The sequence below is a fragment of the Pipra filicauda genome, unplaced genomic scaffold, assembly GCF_003945595.2.
Source record: "Pipra filicauda isolate LSUMZ 115617 unplaced genomic scaffold, ASM394559v2 scaffold81_size6448238_pilon, whole genome shotgun sequence".
Lineage (NCBI taxonomy): Eukaryota > Metazoa > Chordata > Aves > Passeriformes > Pipridae > Pipra > Pipra filicauda.
The window spans coordinates 4272234-4286398 of record NW_024104998.1 but is presented as its reverse complement, the minus strand read 5'-3'; the positions used below and the strand labels follow the sequence as shown (position 1 = coordinate 4286398).

General features: G+C 40.3%; 1 protein-coding gene and 1 non-coding gene across 2 annotated transcripts; both read right to left on the bottom strand.

Annotated features, from left to right (window-relative positions):
* Positions 1 to 1160: 1160 nt before the first annotated feature.
* RPS20 (ribosomal protein S20) lies at positions 1161 to 4160 on the bottom strand. The gene is made up of 4 exons (XM_027749053.2): positions 4054 to 4160; positions 2613 to 2712; positions 1803 to 1876; positions 1161 to 1384 (listed from the first exon to the last, which is right to left on the bottom strand). The coding sequence occupies exons 1-4, from the start codon at positions 4054 to 4056 to the stop codon at positions 1202 to 1204; spliced, it is 360 nt and encodes a 119-aa protein (XP_027604854.1). The 5' UTR covers positions 4057 to 4160; the 3' UTR covers positions 1161 to 1201.
* On the bottom strand, positions 1953 to 2017 carry LOC114002791. The gene has a single exon (XR_003545999.1). It is a non-coding gene; the product is annotated as a small nucleolar RNA U54 (small nucleolar RNA).
* Positions 4161 to 14165: the final 10005 nt, after the last annotated feature.

The window sequence follows — 14165 nt, the reverse complement described above, 5'->3', positions numbered from 1 at the left end:
GCTCATTTATCCCCATAGAGGACTCCATATAAACACAGATAATTTTAAAACTACAGCTAGAAGTATTTCTCAGGAAACTCGTATTTGTAGCGTATTACCAGAAATGGACTTCTAGGAAAATACAGGTGGTTTGGTTTTGTGGTTTTTTTTCCCCTCTCCTCATGCAGTTCTTCAGGATGTTTCCCAAGGAAGCAGGCTTGATGCAATCTGTACACATTAACTCAGTTTCTCACCTCTTCCTACTACCAAAGCTCTCAAGCCTGCTAACTAGATAGTTAGAATCTTTCCGAGGCTTTACATGTAATGAAATCAAAAGACCTGAATCCCTTGAGTAAGGAAGTTCAAGCTTTGGCCACTGGTTTAGGTCTTAGAAAATGTAAATAGGAGCTGAAACTACACATTTCCACTAAATTCATTTGAATTCAAATTCTTCCCTATGCTTGGAAGCAGAAATAGCAATCTTATCTTAAATGGATTAAATGAAACTCTTCTGTTTTATTCAACTCTGGGATTTCTTTGCCTTGTTGGTTTAAGAATTAATCATACTTCCTTCACTTGAGAGCCCTAAGCAGCAGCACTGAAAATGGCTATTTTGCTGCTTTACATGTAAACCTTACTTTTAACATTAATAATCATACCTATGGAAATCTAAACCTGAAAAGACAACTAGAGAGTTTCACAGCTTAGTTTTGTGACTCTACATGCAAGTCTAAAGAATGAACTTGCTAAATTCAATGTATTCACCATAAATGATGAAGTTTTATGAGTAGTGTCCTCAGGATCCTTCAACTGTGACATGCTTGGAAAAAAACAAAGCCAAGTAAGCTTAGTGTTAGTTCTGTCTTGCACAGCAAGAACCAAGAATTGAAAACTTAGTAATTTAACTAAACATCAATTTTAATGCTACTGCTTGTTTGAGTATAGACTAAGATTTCAGCCAAAGTTAAACCCTTCATGAAAAATATATTTTTAATGTGCTGCATGACCATACAGTCACCAACCTCCATGAAACCATGATGCCCACGTTTCATTTTCCTGATGTTTACAGATACCATATTCTTCTTTAAATATCACACAGCATTTTGATTATGATCTCTGATGTTGTCCTTCATGAAAATCACAGAGCTACTTTTCTACACACATATGAAAACAAACACTGATGAAAATTTGTAAATCAATTTTATTCAACAACGATGATCATTTAGGCATCGGCGATAGTAACTTCAACTTCTACACCTGGTTCAATGCTGATGGAAGTGATCTGCTTCACGATCTCAGAAGGGCTGTGTAAATCAATGAGCCGCTTATGGATACGCATTTGGAAACGATCCCAGGTCTTGGAACCTTCACCACAAGGTGTCTTCCTGGTAGTGATCCGCAGGGTCTGAAAAGTCAAACATGAGGTATTTAGCTGATGCAGAGAGAGAAGTAATCTAGAATCACATAAAATACGATCACCTGAATCATCTAAAAATACTGTATGGTATCTATGACTTTAGAAAGTTATAGTTAACTGATGTTAGCACTCCTTCCCCACATATATAATTTCATTAAAAAAAAAATTCATGATGAAAATAAACTGAACAGAAAAGCCCCTTCCACATTAAACATGTTTTGCACTAAACAGTTACCCTTAAGCATCAAAGCAACTTGTGAAATCGCTACCTGTTCACACTGGGTCAACACTCAGTTTAGTAGTACTGCTTTTCATCTCACCTTTTTTTTTTTTTTTTTGGAAAAAGATGTTTCTGCATAGTTGCAGGAAAAAACCCAACTTTTAACACAAGAAAAATGTTAAGTACCTTGGTGGGCATGCGAACAGGTCCCTTCACCTTAAGGTTTTTTTCCTTAGCACCTCTGATCAAGTCAGCACAGACTGAAAAAAGACAAAATAGCTCAGGTTTGTGACTATTTTACTTGCTTGTTTCCTTAAGTGAGTATTTCAAACAAGATGTTGGCTCAGAATAGCGTATTAAGTGATCACTGCCATTCATTTTAAGCATTATCCTCATAGCCAACACATACACGTGGAAGTGTTATGCCTGGGTGAGCAAAATCAGGTTACAACAGTAGGCAAAAGCCATTACTACAAGTTTAAACTGTATTTAAGCTGTTATCAGCCTGAAGATCCTGCAAACAGTGATTCTACAACATTTACATTATATGATTAAACATTGGTAAAGCCAGTTCCTAAACAAGAATAAATAATTTCTTAAAAGAATGTTATACTAAACTCTTCGTAACATGAGTGACGAAATATCGAGAAACTGGTGCCTTTCAGTTCTTATAAATTCAAAGAATAACAACTATTTGAAAATCCCCCATGAGAACTAAAGCGAAGAAGCTGCACTCTCTTACATTAGTCATTATGACATAAGTTTTCAGCAGGATAAAACCCCCCAAAACACTAGCTTTCATTAAGAATTAAATCCGAATTTACTTGTCAGTTAAGTACCTTGGTGAAGCGCTTTGGGTTGACTCAGTGAGCCAAGCAGGCAAATGCTAACATCTTTAATTACAACTGTTTTCAATACATTTATTTTGCAATGCGTTACGTGACATATTCATTACTTGACAAGCTACCCAAGTAAACAAAAAAAAGTACTACTCACCCTTCTCCAGTGATTTTACATTGCGACTTGTCAAAGTAATTCTAATACGATGAATTGCTACCTCTTGTTCCACAGGTGCTTTGCCAGTATCTTTAAACGCCTAAAACATTGAAGTTACAAATATCAGACACTACAGTGAACACCAACACTATCTACAGCCTCTTAAAAACAGACTTCAAGAGTGTAAAGACCAATTTCGCTATGGGACTACATTGTTCTACTCAGCAGAAGAGATATCTGAAGGGTACGGTGGCATGGAAGAATGGTGGTGGGAAGAGAACGAAAGAGCAAAGTTGTAACTCTGAGGAAAAGCTATTTTTTAGTGACTAACTGCATCTCACGGTGGGAAGCTGCAAGCAAATCCCTCCCTGGTTTGCCTATATACAGCTAGCACAAACACTCCTTGTCCTCAAAAATACATTTGAGGCTTCATGTATCTTACCATTGAACCTCGCCACGAATTAAGTAGCAAAGACTTGATCAACAAAACTGCAACTCACACTGCAAGAACAAAAAGGGGCACCTGGCCAGAAAGACTAATTCAGCCACTCAGGCAACTGATTTGAGAAGCTTATGCAATTGAGCGCTTGCAAATAATTGGGCATTAATGCAGGCTAAGTGAGCTGATGAAAATAGAAATAAAAATATGGAGGAAGAAAGATCTTGAAAAAACATGGATGATATACAGATAAATATATATATGTAAAACTACAAATTTGAATAGCTAAAGGGGGGTTGCCCAGAGGATGGAGTCAGGCTCTTCTCGGTGGTGCCAACCAATAAGACAAGAGACAATGGGCAGAAACTGATGCATAGGAAGTTCCATCTGAATATGAGGAAGAAACTTCTTTACTGTGCGGGTGACCGTGCACTGGAACAGACTGCCCAGAGAGGCTGCGGAGACTCCCTCGCTGGAGATACTCAACAACCGTCAGGATGCAAACCTGTACAATGTGCTCTAGGACGACCCTGCTTAAGCAGGAAGGTTGGACCTGATGTCCCACTGTGGTCCCTTCCAACCTGACCAAGTCTGAAATATGGACGTCACACACCGATGAAGAGGCACGACCTGCCGCATTACTGGCGCACACCCCCTCAACATGAGCTGACTCTGAGGGCACAGACACGAGGCCGTGTCAGCTCCGCTCCCGCCGCCTCCCCGGGGTGCCGCTCCCGACAGGAGTTCACGTGGCAGCTCCCGAAGCGAAAGGCACTTTCGGGCTCTCAGGCCGCCCTCCCTGCATGCCGGCGTGGGGTGGGCTCCGGGAGCCGCCCCAGCAGCCGGGGCCCTTCAGGCGCAGCGCCGCGACGCGCAGCTCTTTCCCCGGGCCGAGGGCCGGCACGGCCCGGGCGGGCGCGGCAGCCACGCGGCGCTGCCGGAGCGGCGGCCCCTCTTCCTCTCCTTCTCCTTCCCCCTGTCCCCGACGCTCCTCCGCCTCACCATGGCGGCAGCGGAGCCTTCCTGACCGACTTATTCCCGGGCTCGGGGCGGCGCGGGGCCCAGCGAACAGCGGTGAGCCAGGAAGCGGCGGCGGGCGGCGCGGTGAGAGGCGGGCGCGGCGGCGGCGGGCGCTTATATAGCGGAGCGGCGCCGCCTCCATCCGGGCGCCGCGGGACCTTTCACCCGCCCGCTGGGCACGGAAGCGCCGGGGCGGGGAGACTGGAATGGCTCGGCTTCCTGCGCCGATGGTCGCCCCGTGGTCTCGGCTGATGGCGCGTCGAGAGGGAGAGGGGCCCGGCGGCTGCAGTGCCCCCCACACTGGGCTCGGCCGCGCCTAGCGGGGCACAGCGCCCTCCCCGCTCGGGCCCCGTGAGCATCTTGCGCTCCTGCCTTTTACAGTGGATCTCGGCGTTCTGCTGGGGGGAGCACCGGGAGTTGACGCACAAGCGAGGCCTTATCGCTTCCGGGGATAGCGAGCACGCTCCCGTCTGAGCCTTTGGGTCTTGTCATTTTCGTTCATTACTGAAAGCGACAGCACGAGAGGACACAGTCTTAAGCAGCGCCAGGGGAGGTTTAGGTTAGACATCAGGAATTTCTTCATAGAAAGGATGACTAGACATTGGAATGGACTGCCCTGGGAGGTGGTAGAATCACCGTCCCTGGAGGTATTTAAGAAGAGACTGGACGTGGCACTCAGTGCCATGGTCTAGTTGACATGATGGTGTTCAGTCATAGGTTGGAGTCAGTGATCTTGGAGGCGTTTTCCAATCCAGCTGATTCTATGATTCAGTGACTCGGTAAAGTGGAGCTGTAAGAGCAAAAGCTTTAAGTAAAAGCGATGGTTTTATTCATGCTTACATTTAAGGACTTAAATTTATTTATGAAAGTTCCATTATTTATTGAGATTGGGCGTTGGAGGGATGTTTTTTTACTGAGCAGAGTCACTGATTTAGCCTGGACAGTGGTAACTGTCAGTCCCAAACCAAGTGTTTTGCTGATAATATGTCTCTTTCTAGTTACATCACTGGTGAACCGGAGAAACAGATATTATGAAATTATGGCCTATAGTAAGGTCAGTGGTCACTGTGATTATCTTTTAAAATTAATACTTTAATTCTAGTTTGGGATTTAGTCCAGGAATCATAGACATGGATAATGTAAGCAAAACTACTGCCACCTCTGGAAGCTCAGTGATTACTACAGTTATTCAAAAAAACTTGCTTGGTGTTTTAATATGAACTTACTTTCAGTGATCACACTATTCTTAATATATATTTTTCCCCTAGCAAATGCATTACAGGTCTTCATATTGTCCTTAAACCTCAGGTGATGGAGTTAACTTTTATATGCCAGCTATTCCATTGTGATGCTCAATTTTTAGGCTTGTTTGCACTTGGATTGTTTGTACTTGCTCTTTGAAATCTCCAGTTAACTAATAGCTTCTTTGAAAGGACTAGAGGCTATATTCTGATAAAGCAGTTCCAATAAACATGGATACAGAAGTTGTCATCCTGTTGCTGCTTTCTGAAATGGAGCGATATCTTTGCCAATGGAGATCAGTACTTGAAAAATGTTTTGATGATAGTCACGTTTCTTTAGTCTCTTCCTCCCTGCAATGAAAACAGCATTTGGTTCTGGTGGTTTGTTTTCTGAGCCATTTAACAATAATGTATATACTGTTTTTGAACTCATGCATAAGGAACCCATGTTTACTCTGTTACCAGCTATTCCAACTACTTCCTGAGGAAGTTTTCCATCTATAAGTGTTTTATATGCATCACTCTTAAATACACGACCTCACACTGATCATGCTGAAACACTTAATTTTCCAGCAATCTAGATGGTTCCCAACCAGCAGTCTTGCTACACTATTTACTTAGAGCTTTTATGAATGTTCTTAGTAAACTTTATTTCCAGATAAAATACTGAGTAGGTTGCTGCCAAAAACTAATTCCTGTGGGATTCAATTAGAAATATGTCTGACTGTGTCCTCACTGGTGACACAGACCTGTAACTTTAGTTTTAATTTGCTTCCTACAAGCTATATGTCCACAACTGTGCCAGTTTCCCTGTGTTCTACTGAACAAGTCAATGTGCAAATGTGTTACATCAACACTTTTCTGTTATTTACCAAATGTATGCTGTAATTGCATGAGGACAAAAAAAATCATTCCAAAAAGATACATTTTCCATACATTTAAGCTGTGTAATTTAAGTAAAATTTGCTCATTTATTTCTTGTTCCTGGATCAAGAAGTTGGTTTATTGTTTGGAGTTTTTTTTTCTGGAATTAAGGCGAGGTTGACCGTAAGTTCCTGAATTTGTTCCTTTCTTACTTATTTTTCTAGTATTGGCACAACCTCAGCTTGCTTTGAGATTTTTCTTTTTTCCTGAGCTTCCCCAGATTTCTCAGAGCTTATGGAAAATCCACATTAACAGCACACAAGTCTCCTTTGCCAGCTCTTAAAATTCTTGGATGCAAGCTATATAGAGCTGCTGATTTAAAAACCGCCTTACTTCTATTCCTATGTTTAAGGCTTTCCATGGCTATTGTTAGACTTTTCTGATATATGTTGTTTTTCTCCACAAATGTAGAACAGAAATTTATCTGAACATCCTGTTTTCTCTGAAATATGTGCTCCTTCATGCTATTCACATGAGTAAATAGCCATTCTAAATACAACTTTTTGCTTATCTTCTGAGTATTTTGCCATTCTTAGCTTCTGATTCATATTTTGTATTATGCCTGGTTTTCCTTTGGTTACATTCTGGTTTTAATGTAGGTTTTTCTCCCCAGCCAATGATAACTTTAGTAATGAGATTGTGATTCTGTGACTTATCCTGTTGGCCTGTGCTTTTTAGATGAAGCTTCCAGGAGTGTTTCCCTCGTGTCAAGTAATTAAGAGGATAAAAGATTAAGAAGCAAGACATGCTTTTAACATGATTTAGTAGTCTGTAGTAGAAACAATTTAATACCTAATTTAATTTTATCATGCAGATTATCGTTCCATGTGTATTCATTATACTTTCTCACTTTTATTTTGGGTTCTACAGATTACTGGGGCTTTTTTTCTCCCTTCTTTTGACTAGTTTGTCCTTCAGAAGACCAGATCCTGGGATGAACCTATCTATGTGACAGAAGAGTTACCTGAGGGAACATGTGCCTATTGTCACTCAGCATCTTCTAAAGTATTGTAATAACTTAGTGACATGAAGGCTTGTGTTGTCTTCTGGTGAATGTTGAACTGATGCATCTTTGGCTGGGTCAAAGGACAGGTGTATTCCTCAGGCTTTGCCACTTGGGTTGTGAACACCATTTATTCTTTTGAGTAGATTTATTGTACTTATTTCAAATAGGTAGCCCGTGAATGGTTTTGGTGGGCCTCACATTAGCTTCCTTAAATCTGCTTTGTCGTTTTTCATAGTGGTTATCTGGTGTGGGCAGCTCCCTGGAAGCTGTCTTTGTTATGCCAGCTTAATACCTCTAGTCTTAGCTTCCAGTAGTGATTAACATATTGCCAAATATTCCTATTTACTTGTAAATCACTTGCTTTTCCAAGGTTTTGGGGATCTGAACACACTTTTAAGGGTTTTGTTTGAGCTTCTGGTCATAAAATACCTGTGAAGTAATACCATACCTGAGGCTTCTCAGGAAATCATCAGTAGATGGTGCAGTGTCTAAACCAGTCAGGAGAAATCCAATGAAAGCTATTTTCAAACCTTTTAAAAAAGGCTACAGTATCCGCTTGGTCTCAATTGTAGGTATCTGCTGATTATCTTGTGTTAAGTTATTCAGTTGTATCATGTCACAGAACTCTCCTCCAAGTTCTTTGCTGAGCAGTTAGCTTTATCTATAGATAAAGCCTATTGGAACTTCATAAAACCCACTGAACTAAAAATACTCCCTTTTAAAAGACTGATTTGTGTAGATGGGTTGCTAATTGGCAGTAGTGTTTGCAGGTAGCAGGTGGATGGAGTGCACAGTGCATGAGCACCAGTCTGCAGCTGGAGTTCTCATATTGCACTTAGCCTGTCCATTTTACATTTTCTAAATTTTCATGCCAATTCTGGCATAAAGCTCAGCATATAAAAATGCAGCCCGCCCTTGAAATACTAGGCTCTCTTTACCTTAAAAGTTTCCCATGTAAGCATGGAAAACATGAACTAGGACCATGACTTGGAAAAAGAGCAATTGTGCTTTGATGGAGTTCTTTACTGTTGACAAATGTTGCTGAAAATGTTGATCATTAGGAGTCTTTTTTTTCAAGTGGCCAACTTGAACTTCATAGTTATAATCACAAGCTCTTTCCTTCCAAATATGTACTTTATGCCTGACAGATAATACATGTGGCTTCTAATATCATTGATGTGGTTAGAGCAAAACTCCTCCTTAGTCAGCTTGTTTTGCCTTGTTCTTCTGACACAAATCAGAGTGGCAAACATACATAGCTGCTGATATGCTACAGCATTGTAGTGTCACCAAATCTGTGATACATCACTACAATATGTCTTCAAACCCTTGAGATTGAAACAGGATTGTCCATCTGTGCTGCTTTCAGGAGGAAATTTTTTGAATTTGTCTTGCTCTGGTTCAGTCTTAAGATTTTTTTTTTTTTTTTCAAATTGATGATTTACGTCTTCTCTCCTTGTCTGGAAGAATGTTTGTTTCCTCTCCACTCCTTGCTCTGCAGATGTGATGCTTCTGTCAAATTTTTAATAATGAAAAATCTTTTTGCAGAGAATAACTGTGCAACTCACGTAGTCTTGACAGCAACCAAGGTCGTTTATTGATTAGCAACATGTAATTTGCTGATAATCAGTGAACTATGCATGGTGGATCAGTATCAGCAATGCAACAGAAATCACATTACTAGAGGCTTACAAACTATTAGTAAACACCTACAAATTTCTTACCTATCCTCCTACGACTGATCCCACTTACATATGCACACATTTCTATATATGCACTTACATGCAAGAAGTGTGGGTTACAAATGCACACTCCCACTCTGGGGAGCCTGTGCAGCTACTCCACATGGCAGCAAAAGCATACTCTATGAGTTTCCATATGCACTCCTGAAAGGTGGGTCCCCACTGCTCTGCCTCATCCTGTCAGCCCCCCAGCCTGTACTGGGAGTGGCATGGCAGATACCATTTCCAATGGGGAGGATCTTAGAAGTGTTCACACCTGCTGCTCTGGTACTGCTCTCCCACCCCAAGGTTTCTGCCACTAACCACAGATTCTTGTGCTGCTTTTCAAGCTAACTTTTCCTTTTTTTTTTTTTTTTTCTCTCAAAAGGCTCTCAGTTATCTAATTCTCTGGTTACTGTTTAATCTGGGTGCTCATTGTCTTAAGCAAGCTTTGTTACTGCTAATTTCCTCTTAGTGTTATCAGATTTTGGGCAAACATCCTCTCAAAACATGCCAATTTTGGGTACTCTGTTCACACACACTATTTACACTTGCATTCCTACCTTGTCATCTGTTGTTATCCAGGCCAGGTTACCAAAAGGGGGCATGCAATTCCAGTACAAAAAAACCCCAGCATCAGCCCAGCGAAAGCAAAACTAGTGGACATGCAAATAGAACTGTGTTTTTGCATCCAGTTTTCATTTTGGAAACCAATTCAGCAGACTTCATGTGTGGAGAGGTTAATCAAGTATAAAAAAAATGAACTCTAAACTACACAATTCTCTCCAGATTTGTCCACTTGAGGCAGCACTGCTTGGCACTGTTTGTTGTAATCTCTTTTACTTTGAAAAAACAGACAGTTCAGGAAAACTGCAATAGTCTGTAGAATATGTTGAAGACTTGCTGCTACTCAGATAATATCCATGAGACTTGTTGAACATAGCAAGCTGTGTTAACAACAGAATTGGAAATGGCTTCCAGGACACAGGTTTGTTAGCTATTCTTACCTCATTGGCTTCTTTATGGATGCTTTGTATTCGTAGTGTTTAGGAACTAGTGGTGTATGCTGCTGCATACAAACTCTCACAGCACCGTGCCAATAAAAACTTTGGAGTTGTCTTTTTTCCTTATGTCTGCCTACTGCAAAGATTTTGTGGGAAGCTGCCAGCAGCTGGATATTAGCATGTTTGGATGTTTGTCCTTGAGGAAGAAAATGCTGTTTAACTTTACAGCAATTATGTTTACCAGTATATGTAGCCCACATATATGTTTGCCCGTGCCCTCTGTCTGCTGTTTTAGAGCCCAGTCATGAAGTCACTGATCATGCTTTTTGCATCCAAAGACCAGTTTAATATAATCTAATTCTTTGGCGAGACAGAGTAGTAGGGAATTGTTTCATGGTGCTTGTGCTGCTTCTCTATCATGGAGCAGGGATAATTTGAGGAATGGTCCTGACCTCACACTGCCTTATGACTAGAGGAAAAATTTCTCTTGATATGGAATGCATCACTGCATCATGTGTAGGTTTTTTGTTCCTGAGAAGTTTTTCCTCATCTTTTTAAGATTAGTGTCCATTTCCTGATCCAACTGGTTTTCAGATGATGAAAGTTTGCAAGCACAAAATTTAGCAAATGCTTGCCACAGATGGTGATGAGACTTAAAGCAAGAGTTGATCACCATCTTCATGTTACAGTACAATTAGAGCAAGATATTAGTTGCAAGTCACAATTTTATCTAGATTACATCCAGGTGTTGGACTTCTGTGGGACTTGTGAAAAGGTGCCCTTCCCAACCCTGGCATCAGTAAAGAAAGATTAAAGCCAATTCAGTAATGCTTCTGTTGTGATCTGACCCTCTATGACCCAGGCAAGTTAAATTACTCAAAGCCTGACAGAAACAGGAATAACAACATAGAACTTAGGACCTGGAACTAAAGGAGATACTGTGGTGTTAAAGATGTGCTTTAGAAACAGGAGTTAGCCACTGAGGAAATTGTTGCACTGTGATTGCTCAGAACAGCTGGTCAGATCCACACTGTAACATGAAAATGATCCAAGAGGCATCAAATATGAAGAAGTTTTGGTTTCAAAGGGTTTGCTAACTTCTCTAAAAGGCTAACATGGCAAAGTGGCAGCTGTGGCTTACTGCATAGGAGTTCTGAGGTTGTGGTAGGGGGGCAGGAGCAACAACACTAGAGTCTGTAATGTCATCTCATGGAAGACCCAGAAGTTTTATTTAAGAGAACAACTTACTAGGAGAGTACAGCAAGTCTATTAAACTTGTCTTTCACCTAAATATATGTCAGAAGTTCCTACTGGTAATGAAAACTGGGCTTGTACATGTCCTTTCACACCAGACTATAAAACATCATTGTAAATGTGGAATAGGTTTTGGAAATTATATAAAACAGAAGTCTTTTTCCCTTGCCACAAACTTAAATGATGTAACAGCAATTATATGTAAATGCACACAATTGCACTTCTAACACTCCTACCTCTGTGCACAGTGAAAACCCTAGCAACAGGTTTTCCAGATGCAGATCAAGGGAAGCACTATTGTCCACAGGCTTAAAACCAAGGAAAAAATAGTATTAGCATTTAAGAGGGTTATGTTCAAGCATTCAGTTTTTAGGCAAATAAAAATAAATATCGTGGTATACACAGAACGTGGGTTTGAGTATGGTAGCCATGCCTTTTGAAAAAATTCCAGAAATATCAATACTTGTAATTTTTTTCAGTATTATGGCCTCATGTTTTTCTTTTAAATACAAAACACACATGTTAAAAAAATATTCTTTCATTATGTGAATGACTGTTGGAAGATGTTTCTGAGAGCACCCAGCAGGTACTTCATCCTATCAATAACCCCTTACCACATCAGAGCAGGTATATTTCCTTTTTGAGAGTCCCTTATGTGTTCAGAGGAACAACTGATTCTCATACAGTCTTGTTCCTGGTGTAAGGCAGAGCCAATAACTTTGTTCTGGCAGGCACAAATGCTTATGCTAATACCTAGGGATTGATTCTCATCTTTCCTAAACACAAACAAACAAAACCAAACCAACAATACACCTTTGATAAAGGAAGTGTAGCTTTTTACTCTTAAAATCTTCTCTATATAAAGGAAATTTCCAGTGAAGAAATCTACTTTGCTAAGTCATTGGTGCTATTAAAGTGTAGCACTCTCAGGCAGTTTGGGGACAGGTAATGGTTTGCAGAACATTTAATTTAGACAGTTTTTCAAGAGCACTTGGGTTTTGGGAGGGCTGGGGCTAAGAGTGGAAGGTTATGCTTCTTTTAACTAAATGGGACTACTATGACCTGGCGGTAATGGGTGACCACTCTGAACTGAATCAGTGGCCTCGGCTAATTTTAAGCACTAGTTCAAGACCTTAGTTTAAGTCATACAGGGTTCTGACAGCCCAGTGGGCAGGTATCTCTAGCATACAACACACAAAGTCATGTGCCAGAATAAAGTTATTTTTCAGTGAGAGCTTCACTGATTCACAGGCTTGTAGCAAATAGGTTTGGCATCTGGGGTGTCTCACCTCTCCCTGTTTCTGGCTTGACTCCTTTCCTTGTCTAGCCACCTCCCTTGTTGCCCTGTGCAAATGGCCCTTTTTCTATGATTGGTCAGGTAATGCTAATTTTTATGATCAGGACACTTTTTCAAATGCTGTTTGCAATTCAGTATACAACTTTTTAAACAAACTATGCAAGCATGAAAACATTTTTTAAAAAAACTAACATTTATTTCCTCTGAAAGTCAGCTTTTGGCAAAAAAGATTAATTAAAGTTTAAGAATATCCTTTCTTCCCCTTTAAATCAGAAAACATCTACTAGCAATCATTTCAGTCTCAAAAGCTATACAAGGATTGATAACTTTAAGGGAAGTCTGGAGTTCTGTCACTTCCTTAACAAAGAGAAATCTGGGTGACATTCATCTACTGGCATGTCAGTGCAACAATACATTCCTTCAAAAGTTTTGCGTGTGGCTTTTGTGTTATCCATAAAACATTTTATTAGAACTGTTAGATAAGAGAAAAACAAGGATGTGGAAAAAGTATATATCTCCCTAAACTTCTTGTATTATATCATGTATAGAATTAACTGCTATTAAAAAAAAAAAAAACAGCTTCTCCAGCCTATCAGTTCCCTTATTTACATTTATCTTTTTTACAATCTCTGTTCAGGTGCAACTTTCTTTACTTGTCTCTGGGACCAGCTTCATTTGTGCCATATCTGAATCAAAATCCTTTCCCCATCTTCATAGTAAGTGGTTGAGAAAAATACATGGCTTGAAAATAAAACTGATTTTCCTTCCACCCTTGTGGGGGGAGTAACTTGAAAAGAGCTAGACATTTACGTTTCCAATTTGCAGCCTACTTTACTCTTTGTAGCCTGGCACATGTGCAGTAGAATATTTATTAAGTTATGAATTACCCTATTATCCCAGGTGCCCTGCAAAGGCAAATGCAATCACCTCCCTGCTCTGCTGAACACTTGAGCTATTGAACTTCAGGCTGGGTTGAGAGCAAAACTCAGCCTCACGCTTGGAGAAGTCCAGGGGCGGATGGTGGTTCCTCTACTGCCAAACTGTCCTATGGCATCCTTAGCTGATGGCAGACTGGGATAGATGCCAGTAGACTTTTTTGTTCCATTTTCCTTCTTTAACTGGTTTTAAGGCTTTTCATTTGACAGGCAGACAAATATTTGGCAGCTGGGTTAACTGAAGCATAGAAAGAGGCTCTTTGAGTGCTTTATGAAGGTATTTGCAGCAGATAAATGGCTAAAATAAACAATACATAAAATTTTCCACATACAGTTAATTTTAAAAATAACCATTCATTTTCTGTCCCTGTTTTCATCTTTGTTCTAGTGGATGAATTCATGAACACAAATGCTAATGCTGCAAAAGTTGATATACAAGTCAAATAATAAGCATCCACGTGACTCCCATTGCATTTACAAATATTTGTGTTATATTGTGTAAAACAGTCTTTGTTTTCTTTGCTGCGGTATGTCTTACCACAGAATATGGAGGCAACCCATACATCTTCACACTTATGTTTTTGTGCTTCCCGTCCTAATTCTGTATTGAGGACCTGCTCACCTCCAAGTCATCTAGTATTTTTATTATTTGAAGATAGTGATGTTGTTACCGCTTTCTTTCTGGGTTGAGATAAAGCTTAATATTGAAAAA